The 22214-nt window shown below is 42.5% G+C and overlaps 3 protein-coding genes and 2 non-coding genes across 7 annotated transcripts; 3 read left to right on the top strand and 2 right to left on the bottom strand.

Annotated features, from left to right (window-relative positions):
• Positions 1-140: 140 nt before the first annotated feature.
• trnar-acg (transfer RNA arginine (anticodon ACG)) lies at positions 141-213 on the bottom strand. Its single transcript has one exon. It is a non-coding gene; the product is annotated as a tRNA-Arg (tRNA).
• A 671-nt stretch (positions 214-884) lies between these two features.
• On the top strand, positions 885-11161 carry fanci (FA complementation group I). Of its 2 annotated transcripts, XM_023406672.2 has the most exons (37): positions 885-1183; positions 1279-1351; positions 1650-1780; positions 2233-2386; positions 2523-2580; positions 2714-2755; positions 2950-3073; positions 3247-3332; positions 3430-3562; positions 3655-3732; positions 3834-3970; positions 4141-4321; positions 4405-4492; positions 4612-4742; positions 4820-4890; positions 5060-5174; positions 5313-5435; positions 5612-5680; positions 5776-5877; positions 5986-6177; positions 6639-6760; positions 6854-7015; positions 7166-7345; positions 7460-7626; positions 7711-7787; positions 7991-8107; positions 8185-8236; positions 8321-8448; positions 8780-8845; positions 8959-9055; positions 9184-9356; positions 9447-9503; positions 9591-9650; positions 9735-9797; positions 9886-9981; positions 10161-10262; positions 10481-11161. In XM_023406672.2, exons 1-37 carry the CDS (start codon positions 1091-1093, stop codon positions 10541-10543), a joined length of 3963 nt encoding a protein of 1320 aa, XP_023262440.1. In that variant the 5' UTR covers positions 885-1090; the 3' UTR covers positions 10544-11161. The 2 variants fall into 2 exon arrangements, with proteins under 2 accessions (XP_023262440.1, XP_023262438.1); XM_023406670.2 differs by having other exon boundaries at positions 10161-11161.
• polg (polymerase (DNA directed), gamma) lies at positions 9849-19181 on the bottom strand. 2 transcript variants are annotated; one of them, XM_023406673.2, is made up of 23 exons: positions 19041-19181; positions 17742-18339; positions 17278-17473; positions 16946-17113; positions 16704-16850; positions 16472-16551; positions 16149-16331; positions 15822-15964; positions 15569-15692; positions 15227-15451; positions 14949-15066; positions 14549-14632; positions 14193-14309; positions 13922-14082; positions 13759-13812; positions 13541-13658; positions 13299-13434; positions 12900-13146; positions 12644-12766; positions 12345-12513; positions 11871-12079; positions 11605-11765; positions 9849-10755 (listed from the first exon to the last, which is right to left on the bottom strand). In XM_023406673.2, exons 2-23 carry the CDS (start codon positions 18311-18313, stop codon positions 10697-10699), a joined length of 3594 nt encoding a protein of 1197 aa, XP_023262441.1. In that variant the 5' UTR covers positions 18314-18339; positions 19041-19181; the 3' UTR covers positions 9849-10696. The 2 variants fall into 2 exon arrangements, with proteins under 2 accessions (XP_023262441.1, XP_087030223.1); XM_087174097.1 differs by having other exon boundaries at positions 14193-14303.
• Positions 19182-19375: 194 nt separating this feature from the next.
• Positions 19376-19448, top strand: trnar-ucg (transfer RNA arginine (anticodon UCG)). The gene has a single exon. It is a non-coding gene; the product is annotated as a tRNA-Arg (tRNA).
• Positions 19430-21533, top strand: LOC111655330 (Golgi apparatus membrane protein TVP23 homolog A). The gene is made up of 7 exons (XM_023406675.2): positions 19430-19738; positions 19895-19977; positions 20337-20481; positions 20636-20725; positions 20842-20970; positions 21058-21186; positions 21291-21533. Exons 1-7 carry the CDS (start codon positions 19736-19738, stop codon positions 21315-21317), a joined length of 606 nt encoding a protein of 201 aa, XP_023262443.1. The 5' UTR covers positions 19430-19735; the 3' UTR covers positions 21318-21533.
• Positions 21534-22214: the final 681 nt, after the last annotated feature.

Here is a 22214-nt window from a genome sequence, read left to right as displayed (position 1 = left end):
CAGCATGTGCTGGAGTCTCGATCCCATAGCATATTTTGTTCACTTGAAAAAGTCACAGCGCACAGTTTTACATTTATGAAATTGAATAAAATATGCATTACTTGTTGAATTTTGGTTGTTTTTCTATAGAGGAAAAATTTCGAGCCAGCCAGGAGTCGAACCTAGAATCTTCTGATCCGTAGTCAGACGCGTTATCCATTGCGCCACTGGCCCGACTGACAATATCAGAAGGTACATACTAATTTAAAGGTTGACCATACGAATTTTCTAGCGCGTATATATACGTTTTTTCATACTGAATGACTGTTACAGTGTTAAGAAAACACATTAATATTTGGTGTTAGCTGACTAATTTACAGTAATTATTAAACACTGTCCGAGCGTAGACAAATTATAGTCTACTTACCATCCTAAAACCCCAAATTAAAGATTATTGATTATCGTTACAGTAGTAACCAATACGTGCTTATATTTGATCAATCCGTCAAGAAAGAGAAAGAGTCAACACAGGCAAGCTCAACAATTAAAACAAAAAAGTCCAAAACTATGATTTTCAAGGGAATGGATGGTCTGGATCAAGCAACTTAAAGTCATTAAAAATTAGCAGACCTGGCAACCCAGCAAAGAACTACGCTTATCTTTGTGGCTTGTGAAGAGGTCTGTAAAAAACACTAAACAGTCTCGTACTTAAACACATATAGCGTATTGTTAAATGACTTCACGTTATACAACAACATATGTCATGCCATTGTATGTATTTTAATGTATTAAATTGTATTGTGTGTATTACAGTGGAATGTAACAGACATGCTCAAATGCTGTGATTGTGGGACACTGTGTCGAATGTGGCAACCACCAAGCAAAACAGGAAGTGTCCACTGGCGGGAAGTTCATCTACTATTATGAAAGCGTTACCAAACACACAGAATGCTTGATTTGACCTTTTCACGGACTAAGTGACTAAATTAAATTGGCTGCAAACCTTCCATTCGTGCACTACGTTGACCAAGTTTAGCCCTGCTGAGGTTGACAACAAAGGGGAATTTCTTTCTGCGTTTACCACCCACTTTTGTCCGTTTGCAGGTCGATCATGAAGGGAGAAATTGATAAAATCCTCTTACTGTCAGGAGGAGACAGTACCGCCGAACTTCAGAAGTACCTGTCCTCTCTCAAGAATGACCAGGTTGTTATCGAAAATGACCAGTTTTATCTCAAATCTCCTTTAAAAGAACAGTGGCACTGTCCGAAATACTTACCTCTCCACTATGTGCTTTCTAGCTCATCACTGTGATTACCAACAGCGCATTAAAGGGCAAGAACGTTAGTGCCATGATTAAAGGCATATTTGAAGGTAAGTGGGCTATACATTGTCATACAGGTACTGTTGGTATGTGAGTGATTTGACACCAACACAACTGTTACGTTTATATTGCCACATCTATCTTCAGATGCATCAGTAATGTTAGTATGAACTACATCAAGTTCAATATCACGCTTGACTCCTATCACAAGGATATTTTTAAACGGGTTTGAATCCATCCCGGGCTAATTGCTGCATGTCATCCCCTCCTTTCCCGTCCCTCTCCACTGACTGGCAAATATATGCAAAAATGAGACTCCCACCCCCAAAAATATGCTTTGTTGTTCAGGTTCTCCTTCCAGTTCCACTGAAGGATCAAACCGCAGACTTCTTGTTTATCAACACTGCATCCCCTTGTGTGAGTCTGGGAACCTTCAGACTGAGGTGGTGTCTGATATCATTGGACTGCTGATGCTTGAGGTAAACAAAAAGGAAAAAAAAGCTTGATGATGATACTTTTCTAGAGTATTCATTTTTATAGCATATATGCATAATAATGCTTCTTCAGTCAAAGGGCAGCGACAAGTAATGACAAGCATATAAGGTTAAGTAACTTCTTGCCTCTGCCAGGATTGTGGTTGTATTGGCCAATAAATGTATGGGTTTTGAGTCAGCAATCAAATAACCCATCAATGCTAAATGCTATTTTGAGCTCTCCTAAAGTTATTAGGATACAAGGATTAGAAACATGGATTGATTCACTACATCAGCATACCAAAAGAATTTTCAGAGCATCCTGTCCTGTCCATCAGTTTTGACATTGATTGGATTGGACACATCTTTTCCCTTTCCTTTGTTCGTGCTGTATGTAATGTATGCCACAGACTTAACTGAAATCTAATTCCAGTTTGCCTTTTAAATGTTATACACAGACTCATACACTGTCTGGATCCTCTCTTGCACAACTGGCGTCGCTTTTTGTTGAAGCCATTAAGGTGGGAAAAATGGGCAATGGGAAATCCCTGGAGCTATTTCCTACTGTGCTAACTGCCCTTGCAGCCTGTGAAGCCTTGTCTTATGGCAAAGGTAAGTGCAAATTACTAGCCACAGTAACTTTGTTATTTATTATTTTACAAATATATCAATATCTTGCCTAGTGATTTTATCTACAAGATGGACCTTTTTAAAAGATGATGAATGGTTGCTTGTAACTTAACTTTAGGAGAACTCAGTGGTGAGGAATACAAGAAGCAGCTGATCAACAGCCTCTGCTCAAGCAGGTGAGGACGGCGCAGATTTGAAACTGTATTTACATGTGCAAGGGAGTTGTTGCCAGTATTTTGCTGTCTATATTCTTGTCCTTTTAAACTCAAATCATTGTTATTAATTGATTCACTCATTTTTTTCATGCAGATGGGATCCACAGTGTGTTATTCACCTGACGACCATGTTCAGGTAACACCACTGACCATCTCACTATTAATTTTCTTTCAGAACGATAAGAGTTTATTGCAGTGCCCTCATCTTTTACGATGTTTCGCAATGATATCACAATGTTACATCTGCTATTATTTGTTTCTTGTGCCACCTCTCAGAAAGAGCACACCATGCAACTAGTCAGCAGTTTTTTTGTGTCCGCCTCATTGTAGGGATGTGCCCCTGTCATCGGAGGAGCTGCAGTTCCTGATGGAGAAAGTACTGCGGATGTTCACCAAACTGGATCTGCAGGAGATTCCACCGCTGGTTTACCAACTGCTGCTTCTGTCTGCAAAGGTGTGTGTGTGGGTGCGCGTGTGTCTGTGTGTGTGTGTGTGTGTGTGTGTGTGTGTGTGTGTGTGTGTGTGTGTGTGTGTGTGTGTGTGTGTGTGTGTGTGTGTTTATGTGCAGGTAAAAATATCTTCTGCTTTGTTTTAAATATTTTAAGTCTGCCCTGTCCTGTCTGTTAGGGTTGTAAAAAACAGGTCCTGGATGGAATCATTGGTTATTTTAAGGAGCAAGATGTTTGCCAGGAAGAAGAGCAGAAACATGGAGAGTGAGTCTCTCATAACGCTGCAAGTGACAAATTTACTCTGCATCTTACTGCCTACATTCATTTTACTGAGTGTTATATTTCACTATTTGTTCATCAGGAGCCTGGATCTAGAGGTTCAGTCCATTCCACAGGACCAGTTGAGGCACGTGGAGGGCACTGCCATCCTCCACATAGTCTTTGCTATACGACTAGACCATGAACTCGGGAGAGAATTCCTGAAGAGCTTTAAGGTTATTTATGACTTATTTGTCTGAGATTATTTTTTGAGATTATGAATAAATATGTACTGTTGGGTATGCTATAATTCTTACCATTCCTCCAGACGTCCTATGGCGACCTGTGTCCTTTCAGTGTTGCCCTGTTGCTCTCAGTGGCACGTATCCAGCGCTATGAAGAGCAGGTGAGAAATCAAAATTATTTTTCCTATAGTCATTTGAGTCTTATTGCATTTTATCTCTTCTGTTTGCTAATTTTTCTTTCTCCTTTCCGCGATCTGGGTAGGTGTATGACCTTTTGAAGGGGGCAATCATCAAGAGCTTCAAGGATGAGCAGATGCAGCAGGGGTCAAAGTTCCTGCAGGACCTCCTGCCTGGGCACTGCAGTGTGGCTGAGATGATACTTGACACGGTCAAGAACAGGTCAGAACATATTTATTAATCTATTTCAAACTTTTAACATAAAAACTAGGCATGTGCTTATGTTAGTATAAAACGCAATTAGAAAAACACGTCCTTCACAATACAATAAATGAAATATATAGATTTGTTTTTAATTTTTTCATATGGGCACTACTCTTCCACCTGTGCAGCGTGTTTGGGTGGGATCATGTGACCCAGGGGCTGGTGCAGTTGGGCTTCTTCCTCATGGACACATTTGGACCCAAGCCAGGACCATTTGGCAAGACTACAGAGGGGTCTGCTACGGTAGCCAGGACCCCGAATCAGCAGGCATGTAAGCTGGGAGGTCAGGTGCTCCTCCAGGGCTTTAAGGTAACATTTGGTTTTTGTTTTCTAGAATTATCACTATGTAAACGACTGATAGCAACTGGAGGATGTGTGTTCTTCTGCGTCAGATGCATGAGCCTATCAGAGGCGAGATACTGGAGCAGGTCCTGAATCGTCTGGTCACAAAGACCGCTTCCCCTGTCAATCATTATTTAGGTAATTACAACCTTCAGACGTTGGTTCCAGATTTCAGATACACACCAGTGTCTAATTTGTCTGGTTAGAGACTAGATTTTAACAAAATTTATTTTATTTTTTTTTTCCAATAACATCAGACCTTTTCTCTGACATTGTGATCTCTGCTCCCATGATCCTCCTGGAGTCATCCTCCAAGGTCACAGAGACATTTGACCACCTGTCATACTTGCCCTTAGCCACTGTTCAGGGTCTACTGAAAGCTGTCCAGGTACCTAAAACACACGCAAAAACATTGTACAAGTATCTGTTCCTTTACTTAATCGTTTTTCTCTGTTTAATCTCCAGCCTCTGCTCAAAGTCAGTATGTCCTTGAAAGACGCTTTGATTCTAGTTCTCCGCAAGGCCATGTTTTCCAGGTGTGTACTCCTGTGCTCTTAATCAGATGAGGTTTATTTTATAATTAATTAATCATGCTTTGGTTAATGCATTTGATATCTTAATAGTAATTAAAAAGAAAGGCAGTTTAACAGCTGAAATAAAGATAATTTCCTTCACTTTTCTCCCCTCTAAATAACTTTCTACCAGCCAACTGGACGGCAGGAAATCTGCAGTGACTGGCTTCTTGTTGCTGCTGAAGAACTTCAAAGTGTTGGGCAGCTTGGCGTCGAGCCAGTGTAGCCAGACAATCTCCTCCAGTCAGGTACAGTTAGACTGTGTATATGTGGTCTTTACATATATGCATATGTGCAACGAGGGTGCTGTAAAACAGCTGTGAAAATATGTGCAATTTTAAGAATGATCTATCGAATGTTAACTGTCTGTCTGAACCCCTGAATAGGTCCAAGTGGACGTTCATTCTCGTTACAACTCTGCTGCCAATGAAGCGTTCTGTCTGGAGATCCTGAGCAGCCTGCGACGCTGCCTGAGCCAGCAGGCTGATGTGCGCCTTATGCTTTATGAGGTTAGAGATTACTTTTATAAACTTTGTTCATTTGAATTAAATACTATCTCTGATAGTCTTAAAAGCGAAGCAGCAAATAATGTTACTCCACCTCAAGCATTTTTTTTAATACATCTTTCAAGTCCAAACAAGATTCAGATTTCTATGCTGAGAGGGCAAATTCTTGCTCGTTTCAGGGATTCTACGATGTTCTCCGCCGCAACTCCCAGCTTGCAAGCTCCATCATGCAGACCCTTTTCTCACAGGTGTGCCATTTAAGTGCAAACTGTCAGAAATAATGGTCTGTTTGTCATGTTATTTATATGTGTGGAGGCTGTAAGTCATATTTTTGTATCCTTAGCTGAGGCGGTACTATGAGCCTGAACAAGACCTCCTGCCCCCGGTGAAGCTGGAGGCGTGCATCACAGCTCATGGAGACCAAGTCTACCTCCAGGAGCCACTGGTACTCTGTCTGCACTGCAGCAGCATGTCTGCGACTTTGTGCTCCTGGTTCACTGTGCAAATGTTGCTGTGGTAATGTCTGCTATAAATAGCGTTTGTTCCATCTCAGGCCCATCTGGTGAGCTGCACTATACATTGCCTGCTGTGGCTGCAGAACATGCGGCGATCAGCCAACCCCAGCACTGACGACAGCAACGACGATGAGGAGGAAGAGGAGGAAGGATACCAGTCTGAACTACAGACAATTCTAGAGAGCATGACAAGACGCATGATCAAGAGTGAAATGGAGGACTTTGAACTGGTATGCATTCCTGACACAGTGTAGAAAATGTTGACTTTAACTCTCACACTCTCTGGTCTAGATGTGGAATAATTTTTCCATCATCAGCTTTAATAACACTTTATTAGTCTTCCTTATTAATTTAGTGACCAGCACAAAGCAGTAAGAGGAGAAGGATTGTAATTTTAATAAAATTAACTGTTTGATCGCCTCTTTCTCCCTGAGTTTACTCTCACTGTGGCTATAATAATAAATGAAAATGCCCTAAAAAAATAACAAAAATATAAAATAATAAACTATTAATAAATTATACAATTAGTAGTCTGGCTGAAGAAAATATGGGAAACCTTATGAGAAGTGTAAGCAGGAAGGAAATGAGCATCTGTCGTCTTGAATCTCAGAAATTAATTAATTAACATTTTCTTGTTGAATTGTGTATCAGCTGTGCATCTTAAGCTGTATACTGTCTGTGTGTTGATAAGGACAAGTCAGCAGAGTTCTCCATGGGATCCAGTGTTGGGTTGAAGAATAATATCTATGCAGTGCTCGTGATGGGAGTGTATGAGGTTCTCATGGAGTACAACTTCATCAAAGCCAACTACAAGTAACAACCCACCACCTCACTTTGTACGGATGTTGTGTAGCATGAATGTCGTTACCGTGCTGAATTTTTAAATCATGCCTCTGTGTGTTGCAGTAAAAGCCGCTTTGAGGAGCTCATGCAGCTATTTAACCACTACCACAAGCTGTCTGAGATTCTGAAGGAGAAATCTGGAAAAGGTCGAGTGCCCTCACACAAGACCCCCCGCAGTTTACTCTCGTTGAGCTTCATATCAACTCTCCTCACTGTGCTCTTCAGGTAAATGTTCACTAATGCTGTGAGATTACTGCACAGTTACAAGTACCAAACAAAATGGATGAGCTAAAGGTGAGAAATACTATCTAAACTTGGGACGCCAAGAAAAAAAAGAAAAAAAAAAAAGTCAAACAAAATTGGATTCTCTTTCAGAGACAGTACTCAGAGCAAAGAGGAGGCTCTCTCGGTGCTGCGCTCAAGTGGAGAATTTGTACGTTATGCAGTAAGTGTAGCTGTACAGAAGATCCAGCAGTTGGAGGACACTGGACACACAGATGGCCCAGATGGACAGAACACAGACAGGACTTTCCGCTTCCTCTGTGACATGACAAGGTTGGAATCCGATGGCCTGAATAACAGCGTTTAGTTAAACTGCCTTCACGGTTGTGTTTTCCGTGACACCGTCGGACCAATGAGTGATCCGTCTCTGTCTAAATGTCCACACAGCGTGCTGATGTGGCGTTACACCAACATCCCCAGCGTGGTGGAGGAGGCAGGGAAGAAGGAAAAGCGCTCCAGCCTGTCTCAGCTGTGTCTGGAAGGTCTGCTCAGGATTTTCACAACCTGCCAGCAGCGCTATCCAGACAAGATGGCCCAGCTCCTCTCCAACATGGGTTCGATACACACAGTTTTCTGTAAAAGTAGGGAATTTTGACCAATACTATGAAGGAATTCATCACATTTTGTGTTTCTTGCAGACATGGCAGAGGATGATCCGGAGACAGATGATGGGAACGTTACAGAGATGAACTTCTTTTACATCAGACAGTTTCAGGTGCAGTTGTACTTTGTAATTTCTAGGGATGCAGCTGCTCCATCCATTTTAAGGTTAAAATCAAAATACTTATTTCGCTTCATATTTTTCTTCCCTGATACTCTGGCTGTCTCACACAGTTCTGTTCTAATGCCATGGACAGTGGATAATTGCACCTCATCTGAGCATCACCACTAAAATCCAATTTTCTTTGCCGTCAACAGAGAGCGCTGTTCACTCAGATCAGTGGAGGAGAGGAGGAATTTAACAGCAAAGAGGCTCAGCTGCTGGTCAGCATCTTGAGCGTGCTCTCACGCCAGCTGAAGCCCTCCTCCAAACAGGTCGGTGTACACTTATATGCACTTGACAGAACAAATTCGGTAGTACTCGTTCCACTAACACATGTCTTAATCTACAGTTTGTTCAGATGATCACGTGGACAGTGAAAATCTGCAAGGAGACCAGTTTTGGTAAGTTTACTTGAACTTGGTATCAGTTTTAGGCACAGTGAGGTTTGTTTGTTTGTTCTAAGGTGTTTTTCTTTTTCCTTTTAGAGGATCCTGCGTTTTCAAAGGGGCTGCTCTCGCTTCTCTTCAACCTACATGTTCTCTATAAGAGTCCTGTAAGCCTGTTACTGGAGCTCTGCCAAGACATCCACAGTCAGCTGGGGGATATCGATCAGGTACACGCACTTACAGAGTGGCATCAGCTGATACAAGCAATGTATATATGCATATATCACTGTTCAGGGCTGTAAATTAAATGCATCCTGATACCTCGATAGACAACTGCACTGTTCATAGTTCACATCCAACCTTTGATCATAGTCTCATATCATCCCACATCCTCAAGTGAAAATCATGACTCACAAAGATGTGACTCATACTTCATCTGTAATCAGCAGTAACCATTTGTTTTTTTTAACAATAATAATAATACTTTTATGACAGTAAACTGATGACCGTAACTTTTTGAATGGAGTGATTTTTGTGTCTCTCTTTCTCTGTGATCAGGATGTGGAGGTAGAGAAACAGTCTCATTTTGCCATTGTCAACATGAAGACTGCTACAACCGCAGCAGTGAGTGTTGGTTTTCTAACTGGAAGGCAATGATTTGTTGTGTACAGATATCCCAGAGTCAGTTTGTGAAGCTTGCTCACGGCCTTCATCATCATTTTAATCTGTTTCCCCAGCTGCTGGTCCTGTCTCAGGTTGACAGAGTGCTTGATGAAGTGGACTGGCTGATTGCCAGAAGGAAAAGCCATACAACCTTTGATAAATCTTCCTCCGGTAAGAAGCCTTTTACTCTGCTGCTCACTTGGATTAATGGTGAGAGTTGAGTGGGGATAAGGGAAGGGATGCATCTCTGTCAGTGAACGGTACAAAGACTTCTGTGATGTTGTGTTGCCGATGTGCAGGTGAAGCAGGAGAGCAGGATCCAATAGAGAAAGCGGTGGCGCTGCAGCTCGGGACTCTTTTGACAGCATTAAATGAGCTGGTCCAGACGTCCCTGCTGTCTGGCAACTGCACCATTACACTGCTGAGAGTACTGCGTCGCACATACACCATCCTCACCACTCTGGTCAAATATGTGCGTATTTGTCCACTCTGTGATCTCTCTGTGAATATTCGCTCAGTTTACCCAGTGTGACATTAATCTTGTCTCCATGTGTTGTTTTAGTACATCCAGGTGTGTGCCACTCAGCACAGTACGCTTCCCGCACGCTTTGAAAAGCTGGTGAGTCTGAGGTATTGTTTCATCATTTAAATCTTCTAGTACTTCTAACATCATGCTAATTTAATGTTTCCTATGCCATCTGTGCAGGTCAAACTGTCTGGCTCGCACTTAACAACACAGTGCTACTCCTTCATCACATATGCACAGGTACAGCTCAGTTAAGACATCCACAATGATCTGATTAGTTTTTTCAGTTTTGTTCATCTTTAAAAACTGTGTTTTCTCTATTAGAGTGGAGAATTTAGTGGCGGGGAGAAGAAAAAGAAAAGGATTGAAGTCAACGCTGCTGCTTCTGTAAGGATACTTATCACATATAATTGTTGGAACTGAAATGAATGTCGCTGATTAGAACAATCCTATTTATTTTATTTTCTCTTTGTAGGCAAAACTTCTGCGAGAGACAAAGGCCATCCCTGACTTGATCTTCAGCATTGAACAATATGAGAAATACCTCATCACACTCTCAAAGAAGTCGAAGGTATGTGTAAACTGGATTACTTGAGAGCTATGACATATTATTCTCAAAATACATAAAAATACTTGCAAAGTTTTTTTTTTGTTTAGCAAAATACAATTTTCTTCATGAACACTGTCAGTACAGATTGATCAGCCAGGCTACTTACATACAGTATTTCACCACTTCACATTATTGTCCAGGTGAATCTGATGCAGTACATGAAGCTGAGCACCTCAAGAGATTTCCGCATCAATGCTGCTACTCTGGACGCAGCCCTACAGGAGCAGGACGACAGTCAGGAGGCAAGTTCCATCTCATACTGTAACTGGCAGCTCCAAAGGTCAACGCTGTGTGTTGTTTCTCTGATTGCATCAGTCAATCAGCTAATTATTGAAATGTTTTCCCACATGAGATGGTCTGCAAGGTGTTTTCATATTGAATTCCCTTCAACACTGTCCCGTTCCAGTGGGCTTTTACTGGGTGAGATTTCAGTGTCTATTTCTTCTTCCATTCCTTACAGCCCACAGAGTCACAGGACGCAGAGGAAACACAAGAACCCAAACAGAAGAAGCGAAAACAGTGAGCTGATGCTTGGGAGCTCCTCCGTGTGACATACACATCTCCAAATTTCCTTACTGACCTTGACTGTTACCTGCCGATGAACAGCCTCTTGGCAGTTGAGTGCAGGTGCTGCTGTTCTGAATAACAACAGCGTGGTGTCCGAAAAGCGCTACCTTTATTTGTTCAGAGAGCCTTTAGTAACGTTGATGATTTCGTAGATGTCCAAGGCTTCACCTGTGGAGAGTTTGCACACATTGTTTAAAAGTCTGGTTGTGTTCCTTCCTCATTCACTTTTTCAAAAGAAATATGTATTTTGTATATGTATTTTTAAACAAACTGTAATTTCTGTTTTACACTGTTGCAAGATTTGTCAAGGACCAATTTGACTTCCTGCCCCTATTTTGTCGGGATGAATGAGGTACTCCGTTGTTAAGATACATGTCAATGTAACAATTAGTTCTTATATTAATGATAGTACAGTTGTAACTACATGATGCTTGAGATAGCTCTATTTTGTCAATGGTTACACGAACGGAAGATCTATGATTTCCCATACACATAAATGCATCCTAAAGAGATTTTCAGACTAGATTTGTCAATTGCTGTTTAGTTTTAAAATAAATATTATTTCTCTTCCTTACTCTGTTTTATAGTCTCTTTGTTTTTACTGTATTTTGCATGGAATTTTACCAAGCATTGCAGGTATCAGGGGTAAAAATGTTGGTTTGTTGCACAGATTTGTAATTTGTTCCCTTGAATTAATAACTAATTGGAGGTTATTTCAGTACTTCTTATGCTTTTCTGGACAGATCAAATGTGGCTGTATAATGCAGTGCAAATAAACTGAAAAGTTGTTATATATCAAATATAAAATGGCTGCTTAGGCTTTTGATTTTTGACTGTGATGTGAATATACTTGGGGTTTTAACAAATTTTTTAAACCTAATATCTACAGGACTTAAGAGATCTTTTATTTCCCCTCCTGTATATTAAATATTTGTTGAATGCATATACTGTGCCTCAGAGTAGAGAAAAAACATAAGCCAAAATAAAGGCTGATGGTGGTGTCAGCGCAGAACTCACCAGGCAGTAGGCCGTATCTTCGCTCCAGGCCTGTGGGGTTAGAGGGGGTCACGCAGTCCATGGTGACCTCCTTCCTCAGACACTGGTCAATGTCGACTGCACTGAAGAAAGCTACTGACTGGGGAAGGTCCTGCATGCCTAACGCATGTGCGAATGCACTCCTGCCCGAGACAAAAGCGCGCAATCGGAAAAGCTGTCAAGTTTATTGCCAATTCCTCATTGGATATTTTTGACAAGGAAGTATAAAGACTGAACCGTGAGCAGACCTCGTAAGCAGGTTTGTGATCTGAAGTGCCAGAGCTGCTCGGTAACGGTCTTCACTGCGGACGAGGTACCGCACCTCGTCGTGGATGCTGATGCAGAACCGGCCATCAATCTGGTGCTCCTCAAACAGCCACTTCATGGCCACCAGTATCAGATGAAGGTAGTCCACTGCTGAGCTCTGGACCACCCAGTTCACTCTGCTGGTGATAAACTGACGAAAGAGAGAGATGTAGCACGTGAACATGTATGTTCCATCTTGAAGGCATGGGATTATTATGTGATGCAGAGCCACATTTTTTTCCAGCAACAATACATCTCATATTTCTGAAAGCTCTACACAGCAGTACACAAACAGATGCATGCAGTATAATGAAAGCTTTAGTCTCTATGTTACAAGGCCCCTTGAGGTTGGCTGCTCATGCTATTTGAATACAAGCACATTGATTGGGTTTATGTTTGCATTTGGTCTGTCTCACCTCGTCCTTAACTGCCTTGGGCTCCAGGGCTCTGCTAATCCTGCAGCCAAGAACAGGCGTGGCTGGCTCGGCTGAATGAGCTATACTTTCCAGCTTATTGAACATGTCCGATTCAGTACCTCCAGCCCACAGACGTTTGCCGAGGATATCCCACCTCTTCTGCCGATAGCTGAGGGGTATGAGGAACAGGGGGGGGGGGGGGGGGGGGGGGGATCAAGGAACAGAGAAAATGAGAGGAAATTATGTTATGGTTCCTGACAAGTTGTTGTGTTTATGTGACGTTTTGCTTGCTCCCTCACCACTTTGAGGCCAGTTTAGAGATCCTCCGCAACTCCTGCAGGGAGATACTTCCATTTTCCTCCCTCTCCACCTCAATGCCCAGTTCATCAACCAGCCACTCACCCTCCTCTGACAGATTGTATCTGACAAAAAAATATAAACACAAGCATGCAGCACCAGGGCTCCACTTTGTCACATTTACACAAACAAGTGAACAAAGCTAAGCAGAAATAAAATCTTTACTTGAACACACAACTATTCAATTGTTGAGTATACCTGCGGATGCCTTTTGTTAAGGCATACATCTGCCTGGCCTTACTGGCAGCTTCTGTCTGACTGAGGCGATGGTTGAACTGCATCAGCAGCCTCTCGGCAAAGGGCTGTCCCGCACCATAGATGCGTCCATAGTTGAACACCTTTGCATGTTCTCTGCTGATACCCACAGTATCAGCAGTGCGGCTGTGCAAGTCAGTGCCCTGACTCTTCTTTCCTTGAAGGGTCATCCAGCCAAATGCTGTGGAGCCTGAACCCCGGCAGAGACATAAGATCAGCACGGCTAACATCAGATGCTGTTTCTCCAGACTAAGAAAAATGTATTGCCTTGTACAACTTTAATAGCATGGTGTTTTAAATTTAAGTAAGAACTAAACAAGTTGTGAAAGGGAAAAATCTCACCGTGCATGCCAGCAAAGTGAGCCTCTCCAAGCACAGCGGCAATCCACAACTCCTGAGAGTCTACATCTGCTCCGACCAGGTGGTAGCCAGGTGGTACTTGCACCATGGCCTTCAGCTCACTGCCAACCCGGTCCCGCTGTGGACACAAAATACAGTCCATACAAACAAAATTCCTCTACTGACTGATAAATACAATTCAGTGATGTGATGTGCAGTTTTTCTTTGTCAACTCTGCCTCTTACCCGTGCATTACTGGCAGTCAGCCAGGTTGGCTCCACAGCCCTACGTGTTACCGTTCCAGCGGTGATGACCTGAGGTAATATGGCACCATACTGACCCTCCTCATTAAACTCTTTGTGTCTTTGGGAGAGAGGAAGTTATATATTATCCAACTATGGCTTTTCCCCACTATATGACGGATCAATAAATAGTTAATAGTTAATTAATATACCAGACAAACCTGCTGACAATACGAGGAAGCTCTCCCTTTCGCAGCCACAGCACCATCTGAGAGCTGTGAGGAGACACAATAAATTCATGTATTCACCATCTTTACCTTTAACAAAGCTGACCTGGTATCACCCAAAAAGATGAGTAACTTTATGGTTGAAACTGACAGGTACCTTATACGTTTATGGGCATTCCTCCAGAAGGACATCATTTTGTTGATCTCCAGAGCTCGTGTAGCATTGGTTCCATCCCGCCCTGCCCTAAGAGTGCCATCCTCCATCTTGGCCAGAAAGTCCTTTGAAAAAGGACTGCCAACGTTGTTGTGATTACCATCCTGAAACACAAATATTCAGTGAAATTATGAAAGTAGCACATTGGAGTGACATTGTGCCGATACTAGTTATTCAGCATTAACTCTAGATAAACACTGAAACTTCACTTTACCTTGTGAGGTAATTTGAAAAACCAGCACCCTGGGATATCCACATCATTGTAGGGCCCGTTTCCATGGTGATAATGACACTGACTGTTCTGATGATTTGGGTCTTGGGACTGCTGTTGCTACAGAATACAAGGTATGTCATACATTGAATCACAGTGAAACAAAAAGAACGCATGTTGAATAAACAACACACAGCATGTTAGACAAGAACCTGGAGTTCCATATTAACAAGGATATAAAAAGGAGTTTAAGGAGCTATAAAGAAATTTAACAGTATTGTCCAGGACTGTTTAAAATGTTTATGATATAGAAACAAAGGCATAAAGCATCTGCACATAACAAAGACCAATAAACTCACCGTGCTTTTCGTCCTCTGCCCATTTTTCATCATTCTGACTCCATTTTGCTCCGTCAAACTTTCAAAGGAACTTAACTCCTCCACCTGGAGATGAGAGAAACAAAACTCTGTCATGATCATTCCTGAGCATGTGGGCCTGATCAATGATCGGACGTAGTGCCGACACCAGGTCCAGGTGAAGCAAATTTCAGTGGATTTCAACATTTGAGCCAAAAACCAAAAACTTAAACAATTAATTTTTTTAAAAGCACAATTTGATGAGTTGCACCACATAAAGTCATGCTGCTGCATGTTAGCTACTAGCTAATGCAGGAATAATGCATCTCTAGAGGAGTTAATGCAGGAGTTGGCATCATCCTGCTGTTTGCACTAGTCTCTAACATTTGATGAGCGCATGCACCTTTGCCCACACTGCACTGTCTGTCAACATGAGGTCATCTGAAGGGTTGAAGTCCAGATACTCAGGCTGCTCTTTGCTGTTCTGCTCGCAGTACTCTCTGTGAACACTCTCAATAGCTCTGTGGAACACAGGAAGGATTTAATACACACGTCCCTCTTTTACTCTGAGGTTTAATAATTTACAGAAATATCCAGCCATCTATTATTACCCTGATAAGCTCATGTCTTGATGAGAAACACCCAACCATGCTTTTACATCAAGAGCAGTGCATCAACTACCTGTGTGGGCACACAGGCCCAGTGCTTTCCTCCTGAGAAATCAGGTTATCCCTGCGTCCAGGCACCAGATAGCCCCATCCATGTTTCTCTGTGTAATGCAGGGGGAAACCATCCCACGTCAGACCCATCAGCTTAGGCGTCAGTCTCATCTGTAGACTGATCAGACTGGCTCCAGGTGACCAGCTGTCCTCCTCAGACATCTTCTCACACAGCTTACGATACCACCTGACACAGTAAGGGGGAGATGGACTGACTTACACTGTCAGTAGCAAATGGAAGTGGAAATTGAAACATACTGTATTAAACACGGGATGGCTCTGTGGTGTGTGGGAGAGCTCTTACGCCGGATGTCCAGGTAGATGTTGCCTTCTTTTAGGAAGTCTATTCACCGTTTCCTTCAGCTTCTCCACAGCCAGCCTGCTGGGGCAAGAGCCTGCCATGTCCTCTTCGGATGGTGGGCCTGGATCTAATATCACAACGACTCAACTGAATCCACTCATCTGTTTGTTTTTTGTTTTTTTACACCTTTTGGCATTGTTGTTAAGAGAGATGTAACATTGGCTTTATAAATGTGGCCCAGTATCTGAGCTTTTACCTTCTTCCCAGTCTGGAAGAGGAGTAGCAACTTGTGCTTCAGCTGCTTTTTTCAATTGTTTCTTCTTGCTGGCAGCTACTTTCTTCTGCTTGAATTCCTGCACATCCCACTCAAGATCCCAAAGCCAGGGGTCTTCTTTGTATCTTATGTAAAATTTTAAACATAAGCCGTTAAGTAGATGTTTTATACAAAGCACCTTAAAACATCCATCTCTTGGATTTATAGACTTACAGTTCATGCATAAATCTACCATCCTTTTTACCTTATCACACAATTATGGCCAAAATTACACTCTGACGCAAGGTGTTTAATAGGTGCTCTTTTCACCTGTCATCCTGCAGCAGCTGGCAGGCATCGTCTGCTAGAGTCATCAGAGACTTCTTCAGCTCTCTCTGGAGCTCTTCGTAAATGTCCTGAGAATCTTCCAGGTATCGATCCCAGTTTTGGTTGACGGGAAGGTAGCTCACACCCATCTCCAGCATCCCGGCAAACGTCACTGGATGAGGACACCTTATAAAAGACAGTCAAGATGAGCAACATCGTGAACAAATGATCATTGTGTGTTGAATAATGATTATTGGCTACACATGAAACAACACATGTACGAGTTGAGGGGAAACTAACTAACTAATGGGTTGGGATTGACTGACCTCTCCATGAAGAGGGGCAACTGTTCTGTGAAGACTTGATGGGTGGCCTGAACATCCATGGCGCAATACTGCATTAACTCCTGTAGAGGTCAGCAAAGGCAAAATTATTTGCCAACCTGTACTTGATGGTGACGGTGATGATGAATGCAAGTCATTTAGAGAACCTTTTAATATGCATAAATTGGGCTTATGATTACTGACAATCTGGCACAATTTGTCGTGAACCTCTGACCTGGAAGTTGTTCCTGACATCCATCATGCTGCCCTTCACAAAGGTCTCTCTGGCCTCTTTCTGCAGGGGCGGGCCTCCCACATACAGTGCATGGACATCAGCAAGGTTATTAATGCTGCTGATGTTCACCCAGTCCCAGGAGCCGATCTGTACAACAAAACATCAGGACACATTGAGATTTGCCGATGTCAAAACTGCGACACTACTACTCATAACGCCTGTGAGAAAAAAAAGACACAAACCATTGGGCCCTCCCTTTTCTGTCCAGCTTTCTTAATGTGTTCCTTGACCTCCTGAAGACCCCTCCTCTTGCCCAGCTTACTGGCCATCCACAGAGTGCGCTGGAACCCAGTCAGTCCCGAGATGGACATGTGAAGGCTCATGGTGTCCATGAAGCGTACCTTTGAACCCTTTAGGAAAAGAACACATTATTTTCTTTGGTGTGCAATACATGAACTTTTGAGTCATTAAAGCAACATAGTACCTGGCACATTTATTCATGTGAATCATACAACAAAGTTCCAATATAAATAAAGATGTGTTGAAAGAAAATCACCATGCTCTGAATACGTACCTTTAATAAGTATTGCTCTTTAATGAACGATCTGTCAAAACTGACATTATGGCCCACTATGAGCCTGTTCTTCCACTTGCCCTTAGGAGGGTAGGCAGAGTTCACAGGTGTCTCAAGTGGGATGAGGTCAGCAAGGGTCAACTGGTTTGACCAGGAGTACCGCTCTTCAATCAAACGCTTACTGCACCAGGAATACCTAGCGTGAATACCCAGGGAGAGATAGAGACACTGGGAAAAAGATCGACCTGCTGCCCATTTACATTCACGTCAAATCATATATCACATTTTTTGCAAATTTTGTTGGCATTAGTGTGATGATGGAAATCCACCCTCTGCCTGTTAATCAAAAACAACTAGACCCATAACTCAACACCACAATGAAGCTAATCAGTATTTCCAATAAATAATTAAATGTCAATATTTCTCAACTTTACGCAATCATTACAATTCTTCTTCGTCCTCACCAGTTAGTAGGAGACACAGCAACAGCCAGCGTGGGACACTGTCCCTCTGTCACGCACACCTCCACATCAAATACCAGTGCTGACTCATCTGGAAAATCCACCTTCTGACTCTCCCCATTGGGTTTATAGCGTGTCCAGCCAACCTCCCAGCTCCATTTCTGTGGCATGGGAGGGAGTTCGGCCTGATGCAGCTTGGTGGCAGCATCAAGGTAGGGAAGACTCTGATTCTCAGCCAAGACACGGAAGTGCTCATCAATATTTTTGCCATACATTTGGGGAAGCTTCAGCTCTACATCGGGCAACAGTGAAGTTTCCTTCCCCCATAGCTGGTGTTTCTGCAAATGCCCAATGCTGCGCTCCACATCTTCCTCTCTGTATTCTGGTTGTAGCCCTCGAAAGATCTGCTTATGGAGGTTCTTCGAAAGCATCTGAATGTTCAGGGGGTTCAGGCGGGTCTCTGTGGAGTCCTCGCCCTGAACGGAGTGAGGCTTGGTGGAGAACGGGGAGCGTAGACATATCCATTGTAGAGAGATGAGAGACCTCTGCAGAGGACAGCGCAACACATGCAGCATCACCTCATGAGGACTTCACACTAGAGCTGGAAGACATAGATACAGCATCAGCATTGTGACATAATACATCTTAGTTGGGCCCAGGTTATGCCTCTCATGTAAATGTAATAAGAGGCGCAAACTGATATTAGATACTGCCATGTCTAGCTAGGTTAAGGCCAGAAAAATAATCTTTGCACTTATAATGTGTAATTTAGCTTTTACAATTGTCTTAAATTATCCTGGTCTCATTAAATGATATATGAGAGATCGTGTGGCCTTATTTTTTGGTAGGCACAAGGAAATCTATGCAGTTAAATGAATGCCTTTATTTGAGTTCATCACACATTCCTACCAACTTTACATTACATACTGTTATACAGTTTGCTCACAGTATTGAGGACAATGAACAGGGTTAAGAACGTGATGGTTTACTCAAGAAGTTTTCAACCAGCTTTAACATTTAACATTAGTAACGACTGAAAACGAGTGCTGGGGTTAACACTAGCTTAACTAACTGTGAGTTTCTCGCGTGGAAACATAGTTAGCTACATTACTTGTTCTAATTAATACACCGCCATCCTTCTAATGTACGTTTACCATGATGTTTACCAATATTAACAAGCTTGCCCAGGGGGGCTGTTGCTAACTTGTGAGCAACTTAACAAAACACCAAGCCGTGTAATTTGTACGTTAGCTACGTTTCTTAGCCAGACGGTCGCCAAAACCAAAAAGAAAGGCACCTCACCTGGTCTGTGTTATCAGGTTTAACGTTAAAGTAGTCAACTAATTTATGCTTAAAAACCGCTCCGCTGAAAATGAGGTTGCTACTTCAGCATGTCAACCCACAGCCTTGTAAGAGCAAAGCAAGACGAAGCGTCAGCGTCTCCTAGCGGTCCGGATGACTGCACCTTTTGTTAGCGTGCAAACAAATGATTTGATTTATACCACGGTGGTCAAATTACCGTCTTGCACCATGGTCAATTGTGGACTAACCACAACGCACAATAGTATCCCGCAAATTGATAAATGCTCGTCATACAATATAAAGAGGATATCGCATCCCGTGTATAATACACCGTGGGCCGCGTGGCCTAATGGATAAGGCGTCTGACTTCGGATCAGAAGATTGCAGGTTCGAGTCCTGCCGCGGTCGCTCTTTTTGATATCCCCTGCTTATGACTCCAGTGACGAGATTGTTTTCCTCAGCAAAATGCAGATCCGGTTTCGACGTTAGACACACTCTACTGCTGTGCGACAAGGGGCTGTGCTGTAGTGGTGCATAAACAGAAACATCTATCTCACGGAGTAATTTATACAGATGTGGATGTGAAAGCAGTGACTGAGGAGGCAGTGTCAAGTGTCAGTGTCGGTGTCGGTGTCGGTCTTATTTCACTGCAACACCTGGCTCCAGCCCTACAGTACAGCAACGCTTTCCCCCAAATGGTACTTCGCTTAGCTCTACACATCCACAATCATGAAACAAATGGAGATTTTATGTTTTGTCTGCCTCTAAATGTATTGTGTTTGCATGTGCTGTTTTAGCTAAAATGGTGAGTGATGATTTTTCCTGTGTTGTGTATCGTCTTTGCTTTTTGTCAGACGATGGCGGATGACACGGAGGCTGTTGAGCTGGACTTTGCTGCTGACGAGCAGGAGAGGGCGCGGAGAAGCGCAGTTATAAGGTGCACTGCAGGAGATAGTGATTATCATATACACTCATTTGTCTTGTGCAGTCAATCTTTTTCTTAAGATAATATCAATAAAGATATCGGTCAGTTGGGGGATTATTTACATCTTTTTATGAATAATTTCATTTAAACAAATCTCAGCAACTTAATTGGTTATTCTCTCTCATGAGATGGCTGTTTTTTCCTTTAATATAAAATGTGATTTCATGTGTGCCTACATCATAATTAAGTGTCCTTGTGAAGTGTGTGGTGTTGTGAAGGGTAGATTTGCTGTACAAGATGTCTCTGACTGCTGCTTCATTGGCATTTTTAGACTCTTCATTCATCATTCCTAACATATGATTTGATTGCAGACACCCCCTCGCCTCCTTTTTCCACCTGTTCTTCAGAGTGGTTGCCATTGTGGCCTATTTGCTCTGTGACTGGATCAGCAAGAACTTTGCATCATGTTTTGTCCTGATCATCACTCTGCTTTCTTTTGATTTTTGGTCGGTCAAGGTGAGAGGTGAACCATGTCAGCTACTAATTCCCCTTACTTTCCTATGCCTCGCCCCTCTCTTGCCCTCTTATGCAATTCAGTATGCTGTTTAATCACTTTCTTTCACTTGACTGATTTCTATTTCTAATGCACAGTTGTCCTGTGTTGTTTCAGAATGTGACTGGCAGGCTGCTGGTGGGGCTGCGGTGGTGGAATCAGATTGACGAGGATGGAAGGAGCCTCTGGGTGTTTGAGGCCAAAAAAGTGAGACAGCGTTATTGTCGTGTGCCATTTTGAATGTGGAGGAGCATTTTCGGGATATTAAACATGGTTGTTCTGTGTGTGTGTGTGTTTCGGTGTGTGTTTCGGTGTGCATGCAGACCTCCCGGGGCAATAACACTGGAACAGAGGCAGAGGCAAGGATATTTTGGCTGGGTCTAATCATCTGCCCTCTTATTTGGACATTCTTCTTCTTCACCTCTCTGTTCTCCCTGAAGATCAAATGGCTGGTGAGACACATGCTGTTTGTGTGCATGCTCTGCATATACATCACATGATATCTGATTCAAATGCATCTGCCTGTCTGTCTCCCCCAGTCTCTTGTGGTAGCTAGTATTTCCCTCCAAGTGGCTAACCTCTATGGTTACTTACGCTGTAAGGCAGTGGGACAAGATGGCCAGCCTCCAGACTCCCGCTCTTTTACAGGACAGCACCTCCTGCAGCGTGTGAGTGACTGACTGCAGCATTTATAGCATGTAGGCTACAGCTGTCCTGTTAACATGTCAGTGTCCATTTAACATGTGCTCAATTATAATTTCTCCTCTTCTAGCCAGACATCATCTATGGAATACTATGAAGATTACCTCCTCTACCTACACAGCTACTCTCCTGTGCTTGTGTGTGTTTGTGGGTGTGTGTGTGCGAATAAGAGATACAGAGAGCTGCCTCATCTCCAGAGTTTCCACAAACTGCATCTACTTGAATGGCTGTGTGCCTTGTGCATGCCTTTGTTTCATGCTGCTGCCCATGGATCACTCTGGCTATTATTTCAATAAAAGATAAGTGCATTTTATATTTTTTTCCTACTCGGTGAATTATTGTGGAGGGTGGAATATCAGATGTTTGCAGAAGTAAAAAGCATATAGTTTTTGAACTACTCATATAATCTAGATTTGTACATGTTCTTTGTCTTGGTTTCTGTAAATGTCTTTGTGGCAAACCTCTTTGTCGAAAAAGCTCCATGACCTATGAGGGAAAACACATATAAAGCAGTTCTATAGTATTAGTACCCTTTAAGAAAACGGACCTCAGTGAAAGAAGAAAAGGGGAAAGCTGCTCAAAAATCAAAATAGTACTCCCTGTCTCCACTGCACCCCTAAAAGTTTCAAGAGAAAATCCTGACGGTATTTCAGGATACAGCACATGTGAACAAACAAATGGCTATTAAAAGTTTGATGAAAATGTAGACAGTTGTGATCTGCAGCAATCCCACATGTTGTGGTGGGCAGATTTTCGGTGCTTCAATGGACCACATGGAGAATAAATGAGCAAAAGAACATGAACCACACAAGAATGGGAATCATGTTTGCCTAAAAATGGAGATGACTAATTTAAAGTGTTTTGCGTTATCAATCGTGGTATGCAATTGAATATGAATATGAAACTGATTTTTAGAAATATTAATTTGTGAACCACAGCTTACACAGTCCAAATCAAATGTAGGCTATTTTTCATTCCTCTGATTGATTCCAAA

Source organism: Seriola lalandi, unplaced genomic scaffold (genome assembly GCF_002814215.2).
Source record: "Seriola lalandi dorsalis isolate HSWRI2012SDOR001 ecotype SW California unplaced genomic scaffold, Sedor1 jcf7180002054314, whole genome shotgun sequence".
NCBI lineage: Eukaryota > Metazoa > Chordata > Actinopteri > Carangiformes > Carangidae > Seriola > Seriola lalandi.
Note: the sequence above shows the minus strand (reverse complement) of the source record. Positions and strands in the feature narration are given on the sequence as shown.

Coding starts and splice junctions, on each gene's coding strand:
- fanci (XM_023406670.2), top strand. CDS start 1,091: ATGAAGGGAGAAATTGATAAAATCCTCTTACTGTCAGGAGGAGACAGT. Junction 3,733..3,833: donor TCCAGCGCTATGAAGAGCAG/GTGAGAAATCAA, acceptor CGATCTGGGTAG/GTGTATGACCTTTTGAAGGG. Junction 9,504..9,590: donor CCGCACGCTTTGAAAAGCTG/GTGAGTCTGAGG, acceptor CCATCTGTGCAG/GTCAAACTGTCTGGCTCGCA.
- polg (XM_023406673.2), bottom strand. CDS start 18,313: ATGCTGCATGTGTTGCGCTGTCCTCTGCAGAGGTCTCTCATCTCTCTA. Junction 14,083..14,192: donor TTTTCAAATTACCTCACAAG/GTAAAGTGAAGT, acceptor TTTGTGTTTCAG/GATGGTAATCACAACAACGT. Junction 12,080..12,344: donor CCAAGGCAGTTAAGGACGAG/GTGAGACAGACC, acceptor CTCTTTCGTCAG/TTTATCACCAGCAGAGTGAA.
- LOC111655330 (XM_023406675.2), top strand. Junction 19,978..20,336: donor CGGAGAAGCGCAGTTATAAG/GTGCACTGCAGG, acceptor ATTTGATTGCAG/ACACCCCCTCGCCTCCTTTT. Junction 20,971..21,057: donor CCCTGAAGATCAAATGGCTG/GTGAGACACATG, acceptor TGTCTCCCCCAG/TCTCTTGTGGTAGCTAGTAT.